Genomic DNA, 26,721 nt, shown 5'->3' on the forward strand with positions numbered 1-26,721 from the left:
CAATATACCAGAAATGGAACAGCTTTTATAAGGGAATTTATTAAAAGTTTATGGTTTTAAGGCCATAGAAATGTCCAAACTAAGGCATCCAGAGGAATATAACCCTGACTCAAGAAAGGCTGATGGGTCCACAACACCTCTGTCAGCCGGAAAGGCACATGGCTGGCATTTGCTGGTGCTTTGGCTCTCATTTCAAACAGCTCTCCTGGAAGTGTTTCCCTTCTGCACATCCACACGACCTCTATGTTGGCTCTGAAGCTTTTCCCAAAGTGGTTCCCTCTTAAAGGACTCCAGTAAGCAAGCCCTTGAATGACGGAGACATGACTCCATGGAAAACACCCTATCCACAGGTCCCAACCACAATCTCCAAGGAAACAACTTAATCAAAAAGCTCCCACCCATCAATATTGAATGAGGATTAAAGAACATGGCTATTTTGGGATCCACAACAGATTCAAATTGGCACAGTACCAAACCAAAGGAACTGAAAGCAAGGATTCAAACAGATACAGGACACCACTGTTCACGGAAACATCACTCACAATGGCCAAAAGTGGGAAGTACCCAAGAGTCCATCGACAGATGAAAGGAAAAACTAAATACAGTATTATCCACATAACAGATAATATTCAGGCATTAAAAGAAATCATGTGTGATACATCCTAGAACATGGATAAATGAAGACATGCTGAGAGAAGCCAGTCACAAATGGAAAAATACTATATGATTCCACTTACATGGATTTTCTAGAATGAGCAAGTTAATAGAGACAGAAAGGATACTCGAGGTTACTGGGGAGGGGGAGTACTGCCTAAAGGGCAGCGTTTCTGATTTGGATGATGAAAATGTTCTGAAAGCAGGTAGTGGGAATTACATAACACTGTGAACGTAATTAAAATTACTGAATTGTAAAAAATGGTTAAAATCGCAAACTACATGTTATCTATATTTTACCACAATAAAGAAATTTAAAAGCAAAGCCCAAAAACCAGACATTAGCAGAACAAGACCAGGAACATGAGAGCTGCCCCCAGGGCAGGGCCGGGTGGCGTGCGCAGTGGGCGTCCCACAAGGGAGCCCTGGGCCCGATTCGCTTTGCTTCTGGAAAGAAAAGCACAACTTAAATATTTATAGAGGGAAGTGCCTAGAAAATGATGAAGTGTCCAAACAGTTAAAGCTGGCATGACGCTGACAAACGCCCAGGGCATGGCCGGGGGGGGGGGGGGGAGGGGGGGCGGGGGGGTGTGAGCAGGCAGACTCCAGAGCAGGCCCCGCCCCCAGCCCCGCCCACACCGGGCAGCCCAGAGCCGAGGGGCCCCACTGCATCTCTGTGGGGTGACAGCGGGCAGGTGCCCGGGGCCTGGCTGCCTCCATCTCCAGGCACCGCATGTGGGGTCCGCGCGACCCCAGGGCAGCCTCCTTCCGTCGGGGACCCTGGTGGAGGGTGAGCCAGGCACACAGCCCGTGACCTGCTGTCCAGAGCAGCCGCTAGAGAAGCCCTCGCCCAGGTGTGGGGCAGGCCCCCCAGGCAGACACAGAACATGCGACTCGGGCCGGAGCTGGACTGTCCGCTCCAGGACCCTGCCTCTAAGCACAGCAGCTGTGCAGTTTTGCAATGAAAGTATTAAGTTTTCAAATACTCGGGCCTTCCATCCCCTGGGTTTCCTCATCCTCCCCCCCCCCCGTGCCCCCCTCCCTAGGCCTCCCTTCTCCTGGGCTCCCCCAGCCCTGGCCAGCGTCCCCAAGCACTGCTGTCTCCACTCTCCAACCCTCACCTTCTGCCATCCTATGTTAGCATGAAAGGCTGCATTGCTGTTTTCATTTTTATGAGAATCTTTGTAATAAAGGATGCTTATTTCTAAAATTATTTTTTTAAAACTTACAGTGTTGGAGAATTAACAACAGTAAGTTTATAAGTTGTTCATTGGTAGGAAATCAAGTCTAAGGACATGGAAAGCTTTTAATTTTATGAAATGTCTCACTCTACGTTGGAGGGACCTGAAGTTACAAATGCTTTCTCTCAGAAACATGAAATCTGACTTTGTTTTCCAAGCAGGGTCCGCTGCTGGACACACAGGGACAGTGCAGAGCCAGGCCCTGACCTGCAGCTTGGTGCTCACTCGGGTAAGGTACTGTCCTCGTCCGGGTCCTGCAGGTCCTCATCACTCGCGGCCCCCAGCAGGTAGTCCCTGGGGGAGAGGTCATCCCCCACCGCGGGCCTGGCTTTCCAACTCTTCTTTTTCACCTTCTTTGTCTGCCCAGCCAGCAGCTCCAGCCTCGGCCCTGCAGGGCTCACACCCCTGGGCCCCTTTTCCTTCTTCCTTTTGTATTCCATGATTTGCTTGTTGAGTGCCTCATGGTCGATTCCACTCAGATTCCAGGGCTCGGCAGGTTCCCTGGCATTCCTGCGAAGAGGGAAGTGGAGGTAGTGCCCATAGCCCTGGGCAAGCAAGCAGCGCTGCCCACAACCCACCCGCATCACACCTGCACACTCATGAGTCCCGTTTCCCAGAACCACTTTAGGGAGGCTGGGGGAGGTGGGGGAGGTGTAGTGGGGGGAGGCAGGGGGGAGGGAGAGGGGAGAGACCTGTCACTCGGGTTATAGGGGATGATGACTGACTTTTCTTTCCCCCAAGGTGTGCCGCCCCACGACCTCCATCCTTGCTCCCACCAGGGTCCAGCCTCGCAGGCCTCCTGCTGATCTGGAACATTCCAGGCACACCGCCAATACCCATGAGGTGGGCACTCCCCTGGCCTCGAGTGGCCCAGGTGTCCTCAGGGGCCCTCAAAGCTCACTCCCCTCAGCCAAGTCTTTGCCCGGAGGCTGCATTCTCACAGACCCACCACACCACAGGATTTAAACTGCAACGCTACGCGCCCCACCACGGCCGGCACCCCTTCGCCTCCTGACACAGGATTTACTCATCCACTTGGTTCCTGCTTACTGTCTGACCCCACCCACAAAAAAGGCGGCACCCGTTGGCTCTGATGCTGGTGTACCCTGAGTGCCTAAAACAGCGTTGGCACACAGGAAGCAGCTAATAACGGGCACCACGTGATTCAAGAGGAGGGCAGAGGTGCGAGAGCAGGGCCCACACCTTCTGAGGGGATGGGCTTGTCTGGAACTGGACAGGTCAGCAGGAGACTATCTCTGCAGAGCTGTAAAAGCCCAAGGCTAACGTCTGCATTACTGAGAAAAGCCCGCAAAGGGGTCAATGTTCAGGGATAGAGATATGCAAAAGACTCATTCTTTAAAACTATGACCTCAAAATAAGACTATGTGTCTCAAGGAAATATAAATTAAAATCATAGATAGTGCTTTTACCTATAAAATTATATCACATCCAACACTGACTTTTTAAATGTTACTAAATAAAACTCTTTGGAAAGCAATTTGGCACCAAAAGCCTAATTTTAAAAGTCTGTGCTTTTTACACTATATAAACAGTGAACCCTAAGTCAAACCATGGACTTTATGTGTGATTTTGTCCTGTAAACCCCCAACTGATCTACTAAAAAAAAGCCCAAGTATGTGTGTGGTTATTTTCAATAAAACTACTCAAAAATAAAAAGCCCAAGTTTCTGACACAATAATTACACTTCTGGAGACCCTCCCGAGCACGTGTTTGGTGTGTATGCAACCCCAGCTAAGGTCTGTGTGCCAGAGGCCCGAAGCAGCTCATCAGGGCGCATTCCCCAGCCCCCACCCACCGGACAGACACAGAGCCGGTCACGGGGCGAGCACCCAGCCCCTGTCGAGCTCCTGCCCTTGCGGCTGCTTCCTGGAGCTCCCACTAGGGTTTTTGTTTAACAAAGGGCTGGTATAATTTCAAGAACCCTGACATAACTCAAGCATCAAACTGTAGAGGAACAGTTGAATACTATGGTAGAACTACACCACAGTTTAATATTAAACTATTAAAATAATATTAAGACTAAGGAAACATATTTATAATACAAAAAAGCAGAATACAAAATCATTACCTATCAGCATTATTACTTTGAGTTTAAATAAAAACCCAACCAAACTCTTTATAAAGAAAATAAAGATGGAAGAAAATGCACTAAAATGCAAAAATGGCCATATTCAGAGACAGGATTGCATCTTTTCCCTTTTACATTTCATAATTCTTCAGTATGCATGCATAATTTTATTATAACTTAAAAAACAAAAGAAAAATATATAATGTGCACAGTAGACTATAATAATACATATTCTATCTTCTCCTCTCTGATATGGTCCTTTTGGGGTTATATCTTTAAATATATTAACAAAACCAATAAACACACTAAAAATATATTTTGAAAAGATGAGCAAAGTACAAGGAATATTACCTGAAGTCATTTTGTATGAAGTCTCCTTTTTCATTGGGGGGTCCAAAATCAGCAATTGCCAGTAACCGATCAATCTGAAAAGGAGTAACAGGTAAAATGGTGAGAGCCCTACTTTTCTGCCATCCTCATTTCAAGCCAAGCTCAAGCTCAGCGCTGGCACACAGTCTCCTTTTCTGGCTGTAGCTCTCCTACTTTACAGACCCCCTCCATGAACCCTTTCCAATGGGGCCAGTCCAACTAGCCCATGCTTTCAAACACCTTATGATTACTCTAACATTTCACGTGTTCTCTGATGATACACTAAAGCTTTGTAAAAACTTAATTTTGTTCATCAAATTTATGAAGAAACCAGTTAAATGTTAGTCAAATTAAACAGCCAATGTTTACTGGTTTTAAAAGCAGCTTTGCTAACTGCTTACATTTTGCCCCTGCGTTTCACTACCCAGCAAGGAAGCGTCAAGTTACTGACACAGAAGCCGGGAAGCCTGGCATTCTGGTCAGAGCTGCAAGTGGCTAAGGGCCTGAAACTAAAAATGGAAATTGCTGGCCATGCAGTCTCTGGGACTCGGAGAAGGTGGTGCAGGGCTGTTTGTGCACGCCGCGCCATGCCTGCGCCTGTGCTGCCCTGACCAGGCTGTGTCCCCCAGACCCTCCCCAGCAGCTTCAGAGCATTGACCCCCAACTTGGGCCTGCCATTCCCAGGGCAACGTAAGGCATCATGGCCATATCAGCTTCACACGCTAGACTTACGCTCAGGAAAAAGTCTGGCATAAAACACCATCTCTCCCAGAAGTGTTCTGACATGTCTGATTAATTTATCATTTATACTGGATAAACAATTGTATATACAACTTGTCTTTATTTGTTATGGTTTTAATATTCAACGTACCGAACCAGAATGCCCCAAAATACATGAGGCAAACACTGTAAACACTGAAAAGGGAAATAGACACATCTACCATAATAGTTGGAGACTTCAATTCCCCACTCTCATCAATGGACAGAACATCTAGACAGAGGATCAATAAAGAAACAGAGAATTTGAATATTACAATAAATGAGCTAGACTTAACAGACATTTATAGGACATTACACCCCACAACAGCAGGATAAACATTTTTCTCAAGTGCTCATGGATCATTCTCAAAAATAGACCATACGCTGGGTCACAAAGCAAGTCTCAACAAATTTAAAAAGACTGAAATCATACAAAACACTTTCTCAGATCATAAGGGAATGAAGTTGGAAATCAATAATAGGCAAAGCACCAGAAAATTCAAAAATATGTGGCGGCTCAACAACACACTCTTAAACAACTAGTGGGTCAAGGAAGAAATTACAAGAGAAATCAGTAAATATCTCGAGGCAAATGAAAATGAAAACACAATATATCAAAACTTATGGGATGCAGCAAAGGCAGTGCTAAGAGGGAAATTTATTGCCCTAAATGCCTATATTAAAAAAGAAGAAAGGGCAAAAACACAGGAATTAACTGTCCACTTGGAAGAACTGGAGAAAGAACAGCAAACTAACCCCAAAGCAAGCAAAAGGAAAGAAATAACAAAGATTAGAGCAGAAATAAATGAAATTGAGAACATGAAAACAATTCAGAAAATCAATAAAACCAGAAGTTGGTTCTATGGGAAAATCAACAAGATTGATGGGCCCCTAGCAAGACTGACAAAAAGAAGAAGAGAGAGGATGCAAATAAATAAGATTAGAAATGGAAGAGGAGACATAACCACTGACCTCACAGAAATAAAGGAGGTAGTAACAGGATACCATGAACAACTTTATGCCAATAAATACAACAATGTAGATGAAATGGACAACTCCCTAGAATGGCACAAACAAGCAACTTTGACTCAAGAAGAAATAGATGACCTCAACAAACCAATCACAAGTAAAGAAACTGAATCAGTCATTAAAAAGCTTCCCAAAAAGAAAAGTCCAGGACCAGACGGCTTCACATGTGAATTCTACCAAACATTCAAGAAAGAATTAGTACCAATCTTGCTCAAACTCTTCAAAAAAGATGAAGTGGAGGGAAAGCTACCTAATTCATTCTATGAAGCCAACATCGCCCTCATACCAAAACCAGGCAAAGATATTACAAAAAAAGAAAACTACAGACCAATCTCTCTAATGAATACAGATGCAAAAATCCTCAACAAAATTCTAGCAAATCGAATCCAGCAACACATTAAAAGAATTATACATCATGACCAAGTAGGATTCATCCCAGGTATGCAAGGATGGTTCAACATAAGAAAATCAATTAATATAATACACCATATCAACAAATCAAAGCAGAAAAATCACATGATCATCTCAATTAATGCAGAGAAGGCATCTGACAAAATTCAACATCCTTTCCTGTTGAAAACACTTCAAAGGATAGGAATACAAGGGAACTTCCTTAAAATGATAAAGGGAATATATGAAAAACCCACATCTAATATTGTCCTCAATGGGGAAAAACTGAAAACTTTCCCCCTAAGATCAGGAACAAGACAAGGATGTCCACTATCACCACTGCTATTCAACAGTGTGTTGGAAGTTCTAGGCAGAGCAATTAGACAAGAAAAAGAAATACAAGGCATCAAAATTGGAAAGGAAGAAGTAAAACTCTCAGTGTTTGCAGCTGTTATGATACTATATGTCGAAAACTGTGAAAAATCCACAGCAAAACTACTAGAGCTAGTAAACGAGTACAGCAAAGTGGCAGGTTACAAGATCAACATTAAAAAATCTGTAGTGTTTCTATACACTAGTAATGAACAATCTGAGGGGGAAATCAAGAAATGAATTCCATTTACAACTGCAACCAAAAGAATAAAATATTTAGGAATAAATTTAAGTAAAGAGACAAAAAGACTCATACAAAGAAAACTACAAGAAATTGTTAAAAGAAATCACAGAAGACCTAAATAGATGGAGGGGCATACCATGTTCATGGATTGGAAGACTAAACCTAGTTAGGATGTCAATTCTACCTAAATTGATTCACAGATTCAATGCAATACCAATCAAAATTCCAAGAACTTACTTTTCAGAAATAGAAAAACCAATAAGCAAATTCATCTGGAAGGGCAGGGTGCCCTGAATTGCTAAAAGTATCTTGAGGGGAAAAAAAAGAAGCTGGAGGTCTCATGCTGCCTGACTTTAAGGCATATTATGAAGCCACAGTGGTCAAAACAGGATGGTACTGGCATAAAGATATATTGACCAATGGAATCAAATAGAGTGTTCAGATATAGACCCTCTCATCTATGGACATTTGATCTTTGATAAGGCAGTCAAGCCAACTCACCTGGGACAGAACAGTCTCTTCAATAAATGGTGCCTAGAGAACTGGATATCCATATGCAAAAGAATGAAAGAGGACCCGTATCTCACACCCTATACAAAAGTTAACTCAAAATGGATCAAAGATCTAAACATCAGGTCTAAGACCATAAAACAGTTAGAGGAAAATGTAGGGAAATATCTTATAAATCTTATAATTGGAGGCGGTTTTATAGACCTTACACCTAAAGCAAGAGCACTGAAGAAAGAAATAAATGGGAACTCCTCAAAATTAAACACTTCTGTGCATCAAAGAACTTCATCAAGAAAGAAAAAAGACAGCCTACACAATGGGAGACAATATTTGGAAATAACATATCAGATAAAGGTCTAGTATCCAGAATTTATAAAGAGATTGTTCAACTCAACAACAAAAAGACAGCCAATCCAATTACAAAATGGGAAAAAGACTTGATCAGACACCTCTCAGAGGAGGAAATACAAATGGCCAAAAGGCACATGAAGAGATGCTCAATGTCCCTGGCCATTAGAGAAATGTAAATCAAAACCACAATGAGATATCATCTCACACCCACCAGAATGGCCATTATCAACAAAACAGAAAATGACAAGTGCTGGAGAGGATGCGGAGAAAGAGGCACACTTATCCACTGTTGGTGGGAATGTCAAATGGTGCAACCGCTGTGGAAGGCAGTTTGGCGATTCCTCAAAAGCTGAATATAGAATTGCCATATGACCCAGCAATACCATTGCTAGGTATCTACTCAGAGGATATAAGGGCAAAGACACAAACGGACATTTGCACACCAATGTTTATAGCAGCATTATTTACAATTGCAAGGAGATGGAAACAGCCAAAATGTCCCTCAACAGACGAGTGGCTAAACAAACTGTGGTATATACATACGATGGAATATTATGCAGCTTTAAGACAGAATAAACTTATGAAGTATGTAAAAACATGGATGGACCTTGAAAACATTATGCTGAGTGAGACTAGCCAAAAACTAAAGAATACTGTATGGTCTCATTGATATGAACTGACATTAGTGAATAAACTTGGAATATTTTGTTGGTAACAGAGACCATCAGGAGACAGAAATAGGGTAAGATATCAGGTAATTGGAGCTGAAGGGATACAGACTGTGCAACAGGACTGGATACAAAAACTCAGAAATGGACAGCACAGTACTACCTAACTGTAATATAATTATGTTAAAACACTGAATGAAGTTGCATGTGAGAATGATAGAGGGAGGAGGGCTGGGGACATATTGAAATCAGAAAGAAAGATAGATGTTAAAGATTGAGATGGTATAATCTAGGAATGCCTAGAGTGTATAATAATAGTGAAATGTACAAGGTACAATTTTAAAAATGTTTTTCCATGAGGAAGAACAAAGGAATGTCATTATTGCAGGGTACTGAAAATAGATGGTAATTAATACTTTAAAATGTCACCTTCTGTGTGAGGCTAAAGCAAAAAATGTTTGTTACAAAATTTATATTTTGACTAGTGCATTTCCTAATATAACTTATGTAGATAGTTTGATTGAACGCCATAAGTACTTGGAATCTCAGGTAGGACATGAGATTTTGTTGGTTTGTCCAGAGTGATGCCCCCATGAATCCCAGAGTGATTCGATCAGTGGGTGGAAAAGTATCTGCAAAGCCCCCTTCGGGGAGTGGTGAGAACGAGGAGAAATTCAACTTCCCCAAGTTGAATTCTTGATATTCTCACAAGCAGTGTGGACAACCAAAGCTATAGGCAGAGTCCCCAGTCTTGGGGTTTGTTCATATGAAACTTAACCCCACAAAGGATAGGTCAAGTCTACTTAAAATTTAGGCCTAAGAGTCACCCCCAAGAGAGCCTCTTTTGTTGCTCAGATGTGGCCCCTCTCTCCAGCCAACACAACGAGCAGTCTCACCACCTTACCCCTCTCTACGTGGGACATGACTCCCAGGGGTGTGGACCTTCCTGGCAATGTGGGACAGAGATCTTGGAATGAGCGGAGACTCAGCATCAAGGGACTGAGAAAAACCTTAGAATGAGCTGAGACTTAGCATCAAGGGATTGAGAAAACCTTCTTGACCAAAAGGGGGAAGAGTGAAATGAGACAAAGTGGCAATGGCTGAGAGATTCCAAACAGAGTCGAGAGGTTATGCTCGAGGTTATTCTTATGCATCAAGTATATCATCTCTATTACATTCAAGATGTAATAGAGAGGCTGGAGGGAATTGCCTGAAAATGTAGAGCTGTGTTCCAGTAGCCATGTTTCTTGAGGATGATTGAATAATGATACAGCTGTAACAATGTGTGTGATTGTGAAAACCTTGTGTCTGATGCTCCTTTTATCTACCTTGTCAACAGACAAGTAGAACATATGGAATAAAAATAAATAATAGGGGGAACAAATGTTAAAATAAATTTAGTTTGAAATGCTAGTGATCAATGAAAGCAAGGGGTAAGGGGTATGATAGGTATAATCTTTTTTTTTTCTTTCCTGTGTTTGTTTTATTTCTTTTTCTATTGTCTTTTTGTTTCTTTTTCTGAATTAATGCAATTGTTCTAAGAAATGATGAATATGCAACTAGGTGATGATATTGTGCATTACTGATTATGTATGTTGTTTTATTTTTTCTTATTTTTTTATTAATAAATAAATTAAAAAAAAATTCAACCTAACAATGTTAAATACTTATAACTTGTATTAACAAATAGGACTTACAATATAAACTTTTAAAAAAAATTTTCTGTGGTTTACTTATATGCAGTAATAGTCTGAACAGTGATCTATAGTATCACTTCATTATTTTCTGCAGTGCATTTTTTACTGTGAAAAATAACATATATACAAAAAAGCAATACATCTCAAAGCACATAATTAATTGTAGAACAGATTTCAGAGTTTGGTGTGGGTTACAGTTACACAATTTTAGGTTTTTCCTCTAGCTGCTCCAAGACACTGGAGACCAGAACAAATATCAATATCATAGTTCAGCAGTCATAGTCATTTGTTAAATCCTATCTCCTCTGTTATAACTCCACATTCTCCTTTGATCTTTTTCTCAATCTTTAGTAGGAGTATTTGGGCTATGCCCATTCTAACTTTTTCTTGTTGGAAAGGGCTATTGATAATACGGGATGGGGGACGGAACTAGCTGATGTTCTGAAGAGGCTGGCCCCACTGGATTTCAGGATTTATCTGGCCTAAGAACCATCTGGAGGTTGCAAGTTTCTGACAATTTTACATGTATTTTATGATTCCTATAATTTTCTATGTATAGTTCCTGTAATTTTGTCTATGTCCTGGCCTAAGGGCTTTGTAACCCTGAGCAGGAATAGAGTTATATATATGGCCTTTGAATCCACAAAATTATTGAGTGCAATCTGTAAGGTGAATAAATAACTATATGATGCATGTGTAATTCTGTTTTCAAATGTATGTAAATGTTCTTTTGATTAATACTATACCGAATTCATAGTGGCTTTCAGTCACATATTTCCTATTACTAGATACTTTATTTTTTTTAAATATTCAAAGGTGTCTTCTTACTGGAGATGACTGAGAATTGCTGTAAATAGACCATATCCTCACATTTTATCTTTTACAGTGCACATTATACATGTTGGAAGGAAAACCAGAAGGCTGGTAGATTAATGGAGAAAGCCAACTGAAGTGAGCGATTAAAAAGAATTAATACGTTATATCATTTTATTTTTAGCTTAAAACATAAATACGTGTTCATTTGTCAGTCTTTTGCTGGTCAGTGTTTTTTTTTAATTTTTATTAATAAAACCAATCAACATACAACACGAACATTATTAACATTTGAACATTCTATACCTGGTATGCAATCAATGGCTCACAATATCATCACATAGTTGTATATTCATCACTATGATCATTTCTCAGAGCATTTACATCACTCCAGAAAAAGAAATAAAAAGAAGAAAAAACTCATACCTACAATACCCCTTACCCCTCCCTCTCACTGACCACTAGTATTTCCCTCTACCCTATAATATTAACTTACACTGCAATAATATTTGTTCCACCAAAATCAGGGTTATTAAAGGGCTAATTGTGATTTCAGGAATTCAAATGAATTCAGACTACACTTTAAAACATACATACGCATGCATGAATTATTATGATGGACTTCAGACACATTAAACAAAATTACTATGTGCTGTGGCAATGATCTCCAAACTGCCACATAATGAAAGTCACCAAATCTTTGAATCAAATTTGTTTTTTAAATTTTACAAAATGTAAAAAACTGTAATTAAAAATCAAATGTGGGAGGAAGTGACATCATCAACATGGTGACATTAAGACATCCCGTGAAAAAACCTCCCCAGAGATTCAGTGAAAATAGGGGCAATTGTCACTTGTTCAGAACTCTGGAGGAAGGTAAAGACTAGAGAAGGATCACAAGTGAAAAATGAAAGAGAGAAAGAGAAACATCAGACAGGAAACCTCCATCCTAGTCCAGCCAGTTCTCTCTCCAAACCCTCATTAGTCCCGTGCAGCTCGGGAAGTGCCCTGGGGCAGCAGCTGGGACCCTGTTCCCACCTCCCACCAGGGACACACAGTATAAAATCCTCACAGCAGTGGGACAGACACCCCCTACCCAGACAGAGACCCAGGCCCACAGGCCCCACTGCTGGATTTAAGCTGTGGGGGAGGGCGGAATACAAAAGGGCAGAGCACAGAGGAATTTCCCAAATGGAGGGTTTTGCTATCGCAGAATCTTCTCTAATCTTCATTTGGGCAATTTCCAGTTAGGCAGAAATTGCCCAAATGAACTGTTTGTGTGGACAGGGGATATTATAATGTTATATATTGTATAACAGCTCCCAGATGGGTACGGGAGGAAGTCTGAGGAAATGCAATCGGAGACCGTTTCCAGCCCTGGGTTTTCCTGTCTGCCCTCCACCTCAAGGGAAACGGGAGAAGGAGGCCCAATCCTTGCCTGGGGCACGGCTGCAGACTGGAGAGCTGGGGCAGTCCTCCACCCCAAGTAAAGTTGGGGGCCCAGTCCCACACTGGGTGAAGTGAGGGCACAGGAATCTGCAGTTTCAGCCCCGCCTGGGCAGAGGCTGCCTGGGCTCGGGGAGGTGGTTCAGCCCCTCCTGGGCAGGCTCAGCCCCACCTGGGCAGGCTCAGCCTGGGCTCGGGGAGGTGGTTCAGCCCCACCTGGGCAGACACAGCCCGGGCTCCGGGAGGCTAACAGCTGCTGAAAACGATTACGTCACCAAGCGGCGCCATCTGCTGGGCAGGCGGGGAAGCGCAGGGAACTGCAGGCCCTTTCAGAGCCTTCTCAGACCCCAGCCCCCGCCCATCACGGCTGGTCCACACCCCTGCATAGGTACCTGGCCCCGTTTTGGCTGAGAAATACTGACAATCCAACTGTCAAAGAAGCCTTCATACAAACCCAAGTAACAACAAAATCCTAGGGAAGAGAAAGAAACTGACCTTTAGAATAAATCCATCAAGATAATCAGAAAACCAGATAGCAAAAAATTAAAGAAGCATACTAAAATGCAGGAAGATATGGTACAGTTAAAGGAAAAAAATAAGTCAGAGGAGACACAAACTTTGCAACAACTAATCAAAGATGTTCAAATTTAATGACATGGCTAAAGATACAAAGAATATTATGAAGATACTGGGTGAGCATATAGAAGAATTTGAAAGAATACACAGAAAACATCTACAGAAATGAAAGACAGCATAGATGAAATTTAAAATATACTAGTGACAAGCAACAACAGATTTGAAGAGACGGAAGAAAGGATTGGTACGCTAGCAGACAGAGCAACTGAATTTGAAGAGACAAGAAAAATGGAGAAAAAATGGAAAAATCTGAGCAGTATCTCAGGGAAACGAGTGACCACACAAACATACTCATCACGGGGTCCCAGAAGAAGAATAAGAGGGAATATTTGAGGAGATAATAGCTGAAAATTTCCCAACCCTTATGAAAGACATAAATATGAAAACCTACGAAGCCCAATGTACTCCAGATAGAATAAATTCAAATAGACGCACATGCACTCCAAGACATGCTAATCAGACTGCCAAATGCCAAAGAGGAGAGAATTTTGAAAGCAGCAAGAAAAAAGCGATTCACCAAATACATGGGAAGCCAAATAAGACTAAATGCTGATTTCTCACCAGAAACCATAGAGGTTAGAAGACAGTATACAATATACTTAAGATACTGAAAGAGAAAAATTGACAGCCAAGGATTATTTATCCAGCAGAGCTACCCTTCAAAAAAGAGGGAGCGTCTAAAATATTCAGATAAACAAAAGTTGTGAGAGTTTGCTAGCAAGATACCTGCCCTACCAGAATTTCTTCTAAAGGGAATTCTGCCAGCTGAAAAGAAAAGGAGAGGCTTGGAAGGGAGTACAGAAATGATGATTATCATTAATGTTAACTAAAAGAATAAAAAAAGAGAAAAAATAGATCTGACAAATAAAAGTCAAAGATAAAATGACTGAAGTACTGTTTTTATAGTAATAACACTGAATATTAATGGATTAAACACCTCAGTCAATAGACAAAGATTGGCAGAATGGATTAAAAAAAAATGATCTATCTATATTCTGTTTACAAGAGACTCATTTTAGACCCAAAGATACAAATAGGTTGAACGTGTGAAAGGATGGAAAAAGATATTCCACGTAAGCAGCAACCACAAAAAAAAAAAAGCTGGGGTAAACATGCTAATACCAAAAAAATACACATTAAATGCAACGTTATAAAAGACAAAGAAGGACACTATATATTAATAAAATGGGCAATTCACCAAGAATAACTAATAATCATATCTATCTATACACCTAATCAAGGTGACCCAAAATAGATGAGGCAAACACTGGCAAAACTGCAGGGAGTAATAAACATCTCTACAATAATAGGGGGAGACTTCAACATACCACTCTCTTCAATGGATGGAATATGCAGAGACAGGATCAATAAGGAAATGGAAAACTTAAATAACAGGATGAACTAGACCTAACAGACATATACGGATCACTGCACTCCAAAATAGCAAGATATACATTCTTCTCAAGCACTCATGGAACATTCTTCAAGATAGATCATATGCTGGGGCACAAAACAGGTATTAATAAATTTACAAAGACTGAAATCAAACAAAACACTTTCACTGATCATAATGTAATGAATCTAGAAATCAATAATAGCCAGATAACTGGAAAATTCACAAATAAATGGAAGTTAACACTTTCTTAAACATCAGGGGGTCAAAGAGGAAATTACGAGAGAAATCAGTAACTATCTCAAGGTAAAATCAAAGACAACTGAACACCTGGAGAAACTAGAGAAAGAATAGCAAATTAATCCCAAAGCAAGCAGAAGGAAGGAAATAAAAATTATAGTGGAAATAAATAAAATTGAAAACAAAATAACAGAGACTAAAATCAAAAGTTGGTTCTTCGAGAAGATCAATAAAATTGACACCCCTTAGCTAGGCTGACAAATACAAAAAGAGACAGATGCAAATAAATAAAATCAGAAATGAGAGGGGGTCATTACCACAGACCCCCCCAAAAATAGGAGAATACTAGGAACAACTGTACACCACAAACTAGACAACTCAGATGAAATGGACAATTTCCTAGAAACACACATATAACCTCCACTGACTCGAGAAAAAATAAAAGACCTCAACAAACCAATCACAAGTAAAGAGATTGAATTAGTCATCTAAAACCACCCAACAAAGAAAAATCCAAGACCAGATGACTTCCCAGGTGAATTTTACCAATCATATCAACAAGAATTAATAACAATACTGCTCAAACTCTTCCAAAAAATTGAACACTACCTAACTCATTCTGTGAAGCCAAGATCACCTTTAATACCAGAGCCTGATAAAGATACAAGAAAACTACAGACCAATCTCTCTAATGAAAGTAAATGCAAAAATTATCAACAAAATACAAGGAGCGTGGCGGGGCGCGGTCTGTGGCTGCCGGACCATCCTGTGCTGAGAGCGCGGCATGCTGGTCTCTGTGCTGTGGGCACACTCACGCCCCCTCTGTGGTATCCTGCAGGTGGCTGCATGCGTCTGGACTGTGGTAGTCAGCGGATCAGAACAGGAGGAGGGCAGAGAAGCCGCCCCACGCTTTGCACCCGGCACTGCTGGAGTTCTTGGTGTGCCCCCCGCCAAGAAGGTGCTCAGGTATGAAGCATCAACACATGAACTGATTAATGAAGGGCCGAGAATAGCACACCCAATCACTGATGGCATTCCTAATACGACCAAAGGCAGCGAGGAAGACACATAAAAAATAAGCAAGAAGTAATACAACAGCACTGAATCATAATTTAAAGAAAACACATAACAATTAAATTCTGTTAATGCTATATACCTTTTAAACAGTCAGAGCAGTGGGTAATGAGTGGGGAAGAAGAAGGTTTCTGTCTCTTCCTACTGACTGTCCTTATTCCACTGGTCTCTTTAGTAGGATGTTCTATTCAGCTTCTGTTGAAGAAAACTTCCCCACAGGGCTGCACTAGCACATCCAGCCTGTGCTTTCAGTCTGCTCTCGCCAAATACCATTCCAGTTTACGTGTTCTTCCACCTCTGGACTTGGATGGGTATCACACTCTTCAGACATAACTAATGCAACCAGAACAAAGACGGTGGATACGTAAAACAATGTATCTGGGCCTCTATCTGAACACTCAACTAGATGGAAACCCTGGAGGCCATTCAGTTGGCAGGAAAATGCTTTGCCTTGCATCTGTTGGCCTTAGACCTATGGAATGCTTAAGCTGCAAAAGCTTCTATTATTGAACTCTTGTTCTGCCTTGTTTTTTGAAGGTTCTAACTTATTACAACTGCTGTCTCAGAAGACACATTTCAACAGAGTATCTTGTTGAGGATTAACAGCCCCAATCAATTGATGACTATTTTTTGTCTCACTTATTGAAAGGTTAGTCATTTGAAATTTTGTTTGTTTAAATTCAAGCTCTTTGGTGAAGTTACAGATGACTAAAATAATTCAAAAGGTGCAGGGGTAGTTTCAGAGAAATGCGTTTGAACTAGTATTATATAAATCTTGTAGTAAAATGGAAATTTCATGTAGCTGCAAAACTTTTGAATTTGGAAAATTAACTTAATTTCTTTGACATCAAATGTATACATTGATAATAAAATAAGATGTTAATACTTTCCCATTTAAAAAAAAAAACAAAACTTGCCAATCAAATCCAAAATACATTAGAATAATTATACACCATGAATCAAGTGGGTTTTATTCCAGGTTATTCAAGGTAGTTCAACACAAGAAAATCAATTAATGTACTACACCACATTAACAAATTCAAAGGGAAAAACACGATCATCTCAATTGATGCAGAAAGGACATTTGACAAAATCCAGCATCCTTTCTTGATAAAACACTTTGAAAGGCAGGAATAGAAGGAAACTTCCTCAACATGATGCAGCTAGCATCATACTCAGTGATGAGACTGAAAGTTTCCCTCTAAGATCAGGTCCAAGACAAGGGTGCCCAGTTACCACCTTACTCAACACTGTGCTAGAAGATCGAGTGAGATCAATTAGGCAAGAACAAGAAATAAAAGCCATCCAAACTGGAAAGGAAGAAGGAAAATTTTCACTATTTGCAGACAATCTGATCTTGTTTTTAGCAAGTCCCCAAAAATCCATGACAATACTACCAGAACTAATAAACGAGTTCAGCAAAGTGGCAAGATACAAGATAAACATGCAAAAATCAGTAGTGTTTCTATATACTAGTAATGAGCTTTTCAAGGAGGTAATCAAGAAAAAAATTCCACTTAAAACAGCAACTAAAAAAATCAAATATAAATGATAAACTTAAGCAAGATTATAAAAGACCTATACACAGAAAACTACAAAACACTGCTAAAAGAAATCAAAGAAGACCTAAATAAATGGAAGAACATTCCATGTTCATCAGTTGGAAGGCTAATGCTGTTAAGACATCAATTCTATCCAAATTGACTTAGAGATTCAAAGCAATTCCAATTAAAATTCCAACAGCCTATTTTGCATAAACGTAAAAGTTAATTATCAAATTTATTTGGAAGGATAAGGGGACTTGAATAGCCAAAAACATCTCGAAAAAGAATGAAGCAGGGGGACTCACACTTCCTGACTTTAAAGCATATTACAATGTCACAGTGGGCAAAACAACACGGTACTGGCATAAGGACAGACATAATCATCAACAGAATCTGAGAGTTCAGAAATAGACCCTCAGATCTATGCTACCTGATTTCTGACAAGCTGCCAAATCCACTCAACTAGGACAGAACAGCTCAGAGCAGGCTGCAATCTGGCCTAGGGTGGGGAAAGTCACTTGGGAGCAGCACAAGCTCTGGACAGTGGATGTCCCACAGAAACTCCTCAAGCACTGATGGGTCTTCTTCATTGCCCACTGAATTTCTGGGCAGGAACCCTGCCATTTATTATTATGCAGCCCTGCTCTCCAGGAGAAAGGGAAAAGTCAGGATGTGGATAGGTCAAGAGGGCTGCAAGGAATTCCCAGTGCAAGTCTCTTCTAAGACAAGCTAGGGATTTTGTTCCCAGCGGAGCTCCTCATGGCGTCCTCACAATACACTCCATAACTTAAGTTCTACTTGAGTGTTTAAAGCAGGGGCTGAAATTCACTTTTTTGTTTCTTTTCCTAGTTAAGAAAATGACATATCTGTCAAAGTTACTGGTATAATGTTCTCAGTGTTACTTGTACTATGAATAACAAAAGAAAAAAATGTCAAGTTAGGTTTTTTTCTCCTCTGTGGATTCAAATACCCCTAGTCAGAGAGTGATTAATAGTTACCTAATTGTATTACAAAAATTCTACTTACTGTCATGACATTTTAAGTTAAAACATATAAAAACCATAAGATAATCACTCTGATAAAAAATATAGTTACTTACAGGTTTTAAATTTTATAATTAGCCTATACCTAAGGCCAGGAAAATAATTATAAAACTAACTTAATTACTCATAAACCCTGGCATTGTAAAATGAGGCTTCCTCAGTGGGCTGAGGAACAAAAAAATCAAGTCCAGAAAAAGTGGTTACAGGGGAATAGGGCTGGAAACAGGGGTCTGGGGCACACAAGAGTATTTCTTCATGTTGGTGCCCTGTCAGATACAGTTTTTCTAATATTTAAAATCAACTTAAATTTAAAATGTCACTCCTATACAAATTTAAACCAAGAAGCTACTTAACAGCCTTACCTCAGCTAAAGCTGCATTTTCTTTGTCTTGAACGAACACGAGAGGCGGCACGCTCCTCAAGGTCTGCTGGGCCATCAGGAGATACCTGAAAAGAGCAAGGCCCAGGGTGCAGGTGGAGGGGATGGAGGCAGGGGGGCCACGTCGTGGGGAAGGGGACTACATCGAGGGGGGAGCCAATGTCAGGGAGGGGGGACCAAGTGGGGGGGGGGGGGAGTCCATGTCAGGGAGGGGAGACCATGTCCGGGTGGGGACTACGTCATGGGAACAGAACCCAGGTGACCAGAATGGTTGGGAAAGGACATTCTGATAACCGCATTCTGTGAGTACATAAAATTAATTAAAAAAACAATACTGTTATTTCAACGCTTTTCGTTTTTGTTAGTGAAGACTGAATTTAATTGCCCATTCTTTAGGACATGATTCTAGAGATTCTTAGGGGTTATCGTAATGGGTGTCATACTGCAGAGGTGAAGTAGGTGTGTACGGAGTATCAGGCGTTTTGTTGGACTAAGTTCCACGCATGACTCTCTTCTCCACATCTATTTCATTCTCCTAAAAATGGAGTGTGACATAAAAGGGAAGGAGGTGAAAGGCAGAGAGCAGAGAGGGACAGCTGAAGGAGGAAATGCACTCTCTGAGTGCTGTGTAAGGGAGCTGGTTTCAGCATTTTTTTTTAAGTTAGTTTTTTTTTTTCCATTATTAGAAAAGTTGTGGGTTTCCAGAACCATCATGTACAAAATACAAGATTCCCAGATACCACCCCACCACTGACACCTTGCATTGGTGTAGAACATTTGTTACAACTGATGACAGCACATTTTTATAATTGCACTATTAATTAAAGCCCATAGTTTAACTTGGGGCTCCCTGATTGTGAGGTGTAGTTCCCTGCATTTTCCTGCATTTTTAAAGACTGAGAAGAGAAAACAGAAAACCATTGCCCAGCGTAGCAGTTTGGTCTCAGAACCTCTTTAAAACTCTTAAGTATCTAAGGACCCCAAAGAACTTTTGCTTCTGTAGGTGATAGCTATCCACATTTACTAGAAATTAAAACTGAGAAATTTTAAAGATATTTATTCATTTAAAATAATAAACCCATTAAGTATTCACATAGATATTTCACTACATTAAAAAAAAAAAATGAGAAGGGTGGCCGTGCTTTACATACTGCAAATTTCTTTACTGCCTAGCATCTGCTTCTATATTCACTCTATGTGATCTTCTTTTGGTTGAAAGTCAAAGAAAACCCCACCTCACACAGACACGAACTGGAAAAGGGAAGGGTACTTCAATAGCCCCATGCTGGTTTGTACTCCGTTCTGCTGGCTGTGAAGCCACTGTAGGTAGGACCTTTTGATGAGGCTACTTCAGGTAAGGTACATCCTACCTCAGTCAGAATAGGTCTTAATCTTCTTACTTGAGTCCTTTTTAAATGGGACGAAGAGAGAGAGTCACAGAAGTAAGCTGAGAGCAAGGAAACGCAAAAGAGAAGGGAGAGAGCAGCAAATGCCACCATGTACCCTGCCATATGGAGAGGAGCCCAGGGTCGCTGGCAGTTGGTCTTCGGGAAGAGAAGAAAGCATCACTTTGAAGATGCCTTGATTTAGACACTGTCATGGCACCATACTATAGCCTAAGCAATTTCCACTGTCAAAGCCAACTCATTTCACGGTATCTGCTTTAAGCAGGAAACTAAAACAAACCCTTTCAGAAAACTGTGGCTCTTCTTTGATAGTACATAAAACTCAATGAATGGTATTTATTAGAGATTAGTTGCAATGTGGAATCTGAAACCATATCAATGAACATGTCGTACTCTGATATGTTAAAATCCACTGGACTATCCTGCGCTTTGAAATGGTCTTTTCCCCATGCACGGTCTTGAACCATCATACAGCAGTCTCCGGAAGATACTGGTTTACAAAGTAATGCAGATTTCCCAAACGCCGACCTTCCTTTACACAACACTGTACTCAGTGATAGCATCACGAGGGCATTCGAAAAATATTTAAGTACTGGGAAGCTGACAAGCTCAGAATGGCAATTATAAGTTTTCTAAAATTCTAATTTTCATATGAAAGTTTGAATCACTGGCAACAAATATGGTCAGTTTTCCTTAAAGTAACAGGTTTACTTTGTTCATTTTTAAGGAAATGTCTGCCAACCACCCAAATCAGAATAATAAGTTGTTCACTTAGAAGAACAAATGAAAAAAAGTATCTAGTTCAGCTCACAACCAAGGTTCTGCAGACAGTCTCCAGACCTCAGGGCACAGCAGACACTTTTTATGTAGGCTTCTGGTTACATGGAAAATTAAAAAAGGCATGTATTCAAGGGTCAAGATTTAATAAAATCACTAGTTCTCACTGCTGTGCCCTGGCTATTCTTTTACCACTCAGACCCCCCTGCACTGACTGCAAGAAGGCGCCGCAGCATCACCTGCCACAGCTTCCATGCCGTCACGCAAATGCGACATCGTGGAAGGGTAGGTGGCACCCTAGCATCATGAAAACAGTCTCAACCTCACAAACCCCCTGAAAGGAGCTCAGGACACCAAGTGGTTTAAGACCATGCTTTGAGAACCACCCACCAAGATTATAGCTTACATCAAAATACAAATTATACTCTGCAATTCCAGAAAAAGCTTCCAAAATTTTCCTTAAAAGCAAAAATACTTAATGAGGAATCAAGTCCACTTACAACTAAAACACCTGGAAATTCAAGGTGCAAATAAGAAGCAACTACATTTGGAAAGCAGCCTGTTCTCACCTCATGCAGGCGGCACTTCTCTGCAGAACAGCTTCTGTGCGCTTGTTCTGCTCAGCAGACAGAGTTGTCTTCCAGTACACACGGCAGGCAGAGAAGTCTGTAGTCAGAGAAACCTGAGGCCCACCCACCCCAGCCTCAAATTATTCTTTAGCTGACACAGGTTTTCTATAGACAAACAACTTGCAGAAGATAAAAATCACCCCCTCAGCAGTTCCTCAGCCTCACACACCCGATCACCCCACACGAGCCTTCCAGCATGGCATAGCCAGGGACCACCTCTTCTCTGCAGCCCAGTTCACACCAGACAAAGCAGGACCCCAGAAATGCTGGTGACACCCAATGCCCTCCCATAGCACCGATTCACCTGAGGGGCTCATCAAAAAATGCCTCGGACTGCTGCTTACCTGACTTCTTATTTCCTTTGGCTAAATTCACCCTGAAGAGACAGTAGGAGATCACCTACTTTCTCTTGAATTTTAGATAAAGGCAGAAGTACCCACTTTGTTTCCTGTCCTTAGATCATCTGCTAACGTTTCCTTTCATCACACTGCCAATGCTGTTGGCCGAAAGCTCCCCACATGTGTGCCGTGAAATCACCCGTGTTTGCATGAAAACGTGTGCACCCTACGTCTGCCTTTAACCCTTCAGTCACCAGACTCACATCACTTCCACAACCCAACACTAGACACCAAGGGATGACAGGGTGCTTTGTTATTTTTAACCGTTTGGCAAGGCTGTGCCATGTGAAGTAAATGCTAGACTGGTGCCACCAGTATGGGTTCCGGTCATTTCAGCACCTGCTACCTTGGACAGCTCCACGTGCAGGCTGCAGAGCTCCTGGCTCACTTGCCCTGTGCACAGCAAGTCGTTGAGGGCTTTATGGAGAAGCCCATTCAGGGTCCTGAGACGCATGTGGTCTTCCTTCCTGGTTTTCTGTGGGGTACTCTTCATCAGGAACTCCATCTTGGATGGTTTGTAAGTCTTCATTAAGAAAAGACACACACAAAGGTAACACTACAACTGTACCTTAAACTATGAATTTACAAAATAAGAGACTGGGAAAGGACATGGACAACTGGAAAGATAAATATTACTCTCAGACATCTCAGTTTTCATGAAGGTAAAGTCTATTCTACAGACCTGGATCCTTCTAGATTTTACCGAGCATCCCTCTAATATCAAAAGTAGGGCCACACCTCACTCTCTCTAAGCCCAACTCTGCAAGCAAAATCATTGCCCTCCCCCCCTATGTGGGACATGACATCTGGGGGTGAAAGTCTCCCTGGTGCAGTGGGAGATGCCTCCCAAGGATGAGCCTGGCCCTGGCACCATGGGATCCACCATGCCATTCTGACTAAAAGGGGGAAAAAATGTGTAGCAAATAAGGTTATCAGTGGCTGGGATAGTTCAAATAGAGTCGAGAGGCTACTCAGGAGGTCACTCTTACACAAGCTTTAGTTAGACGTTGCTACCTATCATAACTTGCCAGTCCCCAACCAAAACCATTCCAGTCAAACCCAAAGAACATCTGGGGCAATATATAAGATTCTGCAAAGGTTCCATACCCTAGGGTAACTTTTCAGAAACCTACAACCTTCAGATGGGTCCCTGGACCAGATAAGTCTTGAAACCTAGAGGGGCCAGTCTTTCCAGAACATCAGCTAGTTCCATCCCCCTATCTCATATTATCAACAGCCCCTTCCAACATGAAAAAGTCAGAATGGCCATAGCCCAGATACCCCTAAAGAGTGGGATAGAAAGATCAAAGGCGATGTGGAATTATACAGAAAAGGTAAGGTTTAACAAATGAATAAGATTGCTGAATCATTATATTGATATTTCTTTTAGTCTCTAGTATCTTAGAGCAGCTAGAAGTAAAAACCTAAAATTGTGGCATTGTAACCCAAACCAAACTGAAATCTGTTCTACAACTAATTGCTACACTGTGCTTTGAAATTTATTGCTTTTTTGTATACATGTTATTTTTCACAAAAAAGAAAAAAAAAGTTGATCGTGATGATAAAAATATATATAATCCTTCTAGCCTCCTATGTTCTGGAACAGCTAGAAGGAAAAATCTGAGATGATGGTTTGGTAGCCCATGACAAACTCTGGGATCTGTCTTGTAACTACTTAAAGAGTGCTTTGAAAACTAGTGCTTTATTCTTTTTTTCTTATATATGTTACATTGTACAATTAAAAAAAAGTAGGGGGTGGGCCACAGTGGCTCAGTGGCAGAGTTCTCGCCTGCCACGCTGGAGACCTAGGTTCGATTCCCGGGGCCTGCCCACGCAAAAAGAAAAAAAGGGCCACAATGTATTTTTCAAAGATTCTTTTACACACACACACACACACACACACACACACAAAGCAACCTTTGAAGATGTGCAATTCAGTGGTTTTCAGTATAAACATTAACACTGATAACTGCAAAAATTCTAACAAGACCTTTAAATTGCATAAACTTTTACAGTAGTTATAGCTCAACTAAAAACTGAATGTTCATCACCACATGAGAGTTTGATACCAGATATGACATTCTGTAAAACTTGAGCATCAATTTTTAGAAAATAATCAAAATTTTATGTTATCAATGGCAACTAGTCCATCCACACAGATTTCCCACCTCTAAATACAGAAAACAGAGAGGCTGCAAAGCAAGAGCTTTGCCACTTTCAAAACTTGGTTTCAATCAACAATACAAAGCAGATAATCACTGCTACTCTATACTTACAAAGTGAGAGCTCAAGGAAGGACCTTCATACCAAAACTTTTTTCTATGGGGAAAAAATAAAAATTTCGTTGAGTACTGGTAGCAATTATTTTTTACATATGCTAATTTAATACCAAAACTGTATTTCTAAGGAGCTAAGCTTGGACAGAAAAATTATCTAAATGGTTATCTAAAAAGTTTAGGTATTTCTTTGACAATGCTACGTGGGGAGTGGCAGAAAACTACTTTAATTCAACCTCCCAATTTTTATTTAAAGTCTATTTCTAGGCCCAAAGGCAGAAAAAGAGGATCTTAAAAATTCACCTACTAAACTGCACATGACATGCTAGTTGGCAAAGCTGCCTCCCTCAGCAGGGTGAGCTAACAGCTCTGCTGCTGCCACATGTTCACAGAAACGGAACAATCAGGCAAGCGGACCGGAGCAGGAGGGAGGTCACAGACCACCCACAGGCGGAGGCAAGAAAGAGCTACATGGCTCTGGATGAGTGGGAGACGGGAGTATGAACTTGAGTTTAGCTTCACAGAGACGCAGACGGCTACATTCACACGCATTTGCTGGTAAGTGTGTACATGCAGGTCAGCATGAACATACACATTTCCATACTCTGACAGCTAAGAGGGCCTAAAAGAAAGACACCTCAGTATCTATGAGCACACCTAGTACTGGGTCTGGGAACCTTTATTCTCCCATAAAAGAAACCAGGTCCCCTCGGAGAAAGGGCAGATTCTAGGAACAGGGGAAGTAATATATAAAATGAGCCTGGAGCATTTTGTTGGGCCAGAAAGTAAGGAGTGCTCAAAAACTAAAAGACACATTCACGAGGGCATGGTAAAGAGAGGCAGGAGCCACATGGGAGAGCTCACAATGTCCAAAGCTGAACATTTTAATCAAGAAAATAGAGTAATACTGGATTATAACCCTGAATCTACAGTCACAAATAAATGATTGAATAATTTAATAAATGGGGAGGAGACTCTGCTCCCTCCCAGAAGAATAACAAATGATTCATGTAGATGCTGTGCCCTCGAGCAGGTGGGGCAGGAGTCCCCTCGGGTGTGGGCTGCACAGGGACTTCCAGTGCATGTCTCAGGCAGAGGGATCGGGCACCCCAAAGGTGGAAGTCACGTGGCCATGCGATCACTTCTGCGCCTTCCTCCAGAAGCTCTGCACCCCTTCCACTCACCAGAAAAGCACCAGACAGACCCCAGGGGCGGTGGGAACCAGGGGCCCTGGGCCAGCCCTCCTCCACCTGTCCAGGTCATTAAAAACAAGGAAGGTGTGAGAGCCTGTCCCAGCGGCGGCTAAACAGACCCAGGACGAAAGGTCAGGTGGGCTCTGGATGGGACCCTTGGTCAGAAAAGGACATTGGAGACAATCAGGGAAATCTGAATAAATTGTGGGCCCCAGCTAACAATGAAGAATCAACAATGATTCACAAACTGTTGTAAAGTACTAAACCGAGGTGTTAGAACAGGAAACCCGACACTGGGTTACGGGAACTGGACCTCTGCCATTCGTCTATAATTATAAAACTTCTAAAAAAAAATACAAAGTTGATTAAAAACAAAACGAAAAATACACACTTACCTTAGTAGAATAAAACTGTGGCAAGCAATATATTTATTTGTACTTATCTGTTTTTTTAAGTTAATTATTCTATCAAGCTTTAGTCCTCAAATTAGGGCCACACAGAAAGTCGGCATTAAAGGTACAGAAAACTGGATTTGTCCCTCCTCTTGAGGACAGCGCTTTCCCGAGCGGCGCCCAGGGCGACAAGAAGAAAAGCAAAGGCGCCTGCACCGCCCCCGCTCCTCGGCGCGGGCCGCGACGCCACCTGCTCTCTTCGGACTTAAACGGCCGCCGCCTCCCGCGGCCACCGCAGAAACATCGGTCAGAAGCCAGGGGCCCCCGCCCGGCCCCCGCCCGGCCCCCGCCCGGCCCCCGCCCGGCCCCCGCCTCGGGACCACAGGCCGCGTGGGCGCCGCCCCGGCCCCGCCCCTCCCCGCCCCCACCCCGCCCCGGCCCCGCCCCTCGGCCCTCACCCTGGCCCCGCCCCGGCCCCGCCCCGCCCCCCGGGCCCCGCCGGCGCAGTACCGGGTTTTCGAGGCGAACTTCTTGAGCAGGTTCTTGTTGCCGTAGGACACGGCGGAGCAGTGGAGGCTCCAGGCGCCGCCCGGAAGGAGGCCGCGCCGCGCATCGCAGCCGCCCAGCAGCGCCCCGAGACGCGGGCGGAGCGCCCACATGCCGCTGCCGGCGCCGGAAGGACGCGCCGGGCGAGGGCGCGCGGCGGGGC

The 26,721-nt window shown here is 42.0% G+C and overlaps 1 protein-coding gene across 1 annotated transcript; it reads right to left on the reverse strand.

Annotated features, from left to right (window-relative positions):
* Positions 1-1,942: 1,942 nt before the first annotated feature.
* RBFA (ribosome binding factor A) lies at positions 1,943-26,688 on the reverse strand. Its single transcript, XM_077135163.1, has 7 exons — positions 26,523-26,688; positions 24,428-24,470; positions 22,498-22,674; positions 21,694-21,806; positions 18,925-19,009; positions 4,336-4,409; positions 1,943-2,405 (listed from the first exon to the last, which is right to left on the reverse strand). Exons 1-7 carry the CDS (start codon positions 26,669-26,671, stop codon positions 2,117-2,119), a joined length of 930 nt encoding a protein of 309 aa, XP_076991278.1. The 5' UTR covers positions 26,672-26,688; the 3' UTR covers positions 1,943-2,116.
* Between the last annotated feature and the right edge of the window lie 33 nt (positions 26,689-26,721).

Source organism: Tamandua tetradactyla, chromosome 18 (genome assembly GCF_023851605.1).
Source record: "Tamandua tetradactyla isolate mTamTet1 chromosome 18, mTamTet1.pri, whole genome shotgun sequence".
Taxonomy (NCBI): domain Eukaryota; kingdom Metazoa; phylum Chordata; class Mammalia; order Pilosa; family Myrmecophagidae; genus Tamandua; species Tamandua tetradactyla.

What these genes read in the sequence shown, in the direction of transcription:
- RBFA (XM_077135163.1), bottom strand. Translation starts at nt 26,671, where the DNA reads ATGTGGGCGCTCCGCCCGCGTCTCGGGGCGCTGCTGGGCGGCTGCGAT. An exon ending in AGAAGTGCCGCCTGCATGAG is followed by an intron (nt 19,010 to 21,693) that starts GTGAGAACAGGC and finishes TGCTCTTTTCAG; the next exon opens with GTATCTCCTGATGGCCCAGC. An exon ending in TTCATACAAAATGACTTCAG is followed by an intron (nt 2,406 to 4,335) that starts GTAATATTCCTT and finishes CCCTCTTCGCAG; the next exon opens with GAATGCCAGGGAACCTGCCG.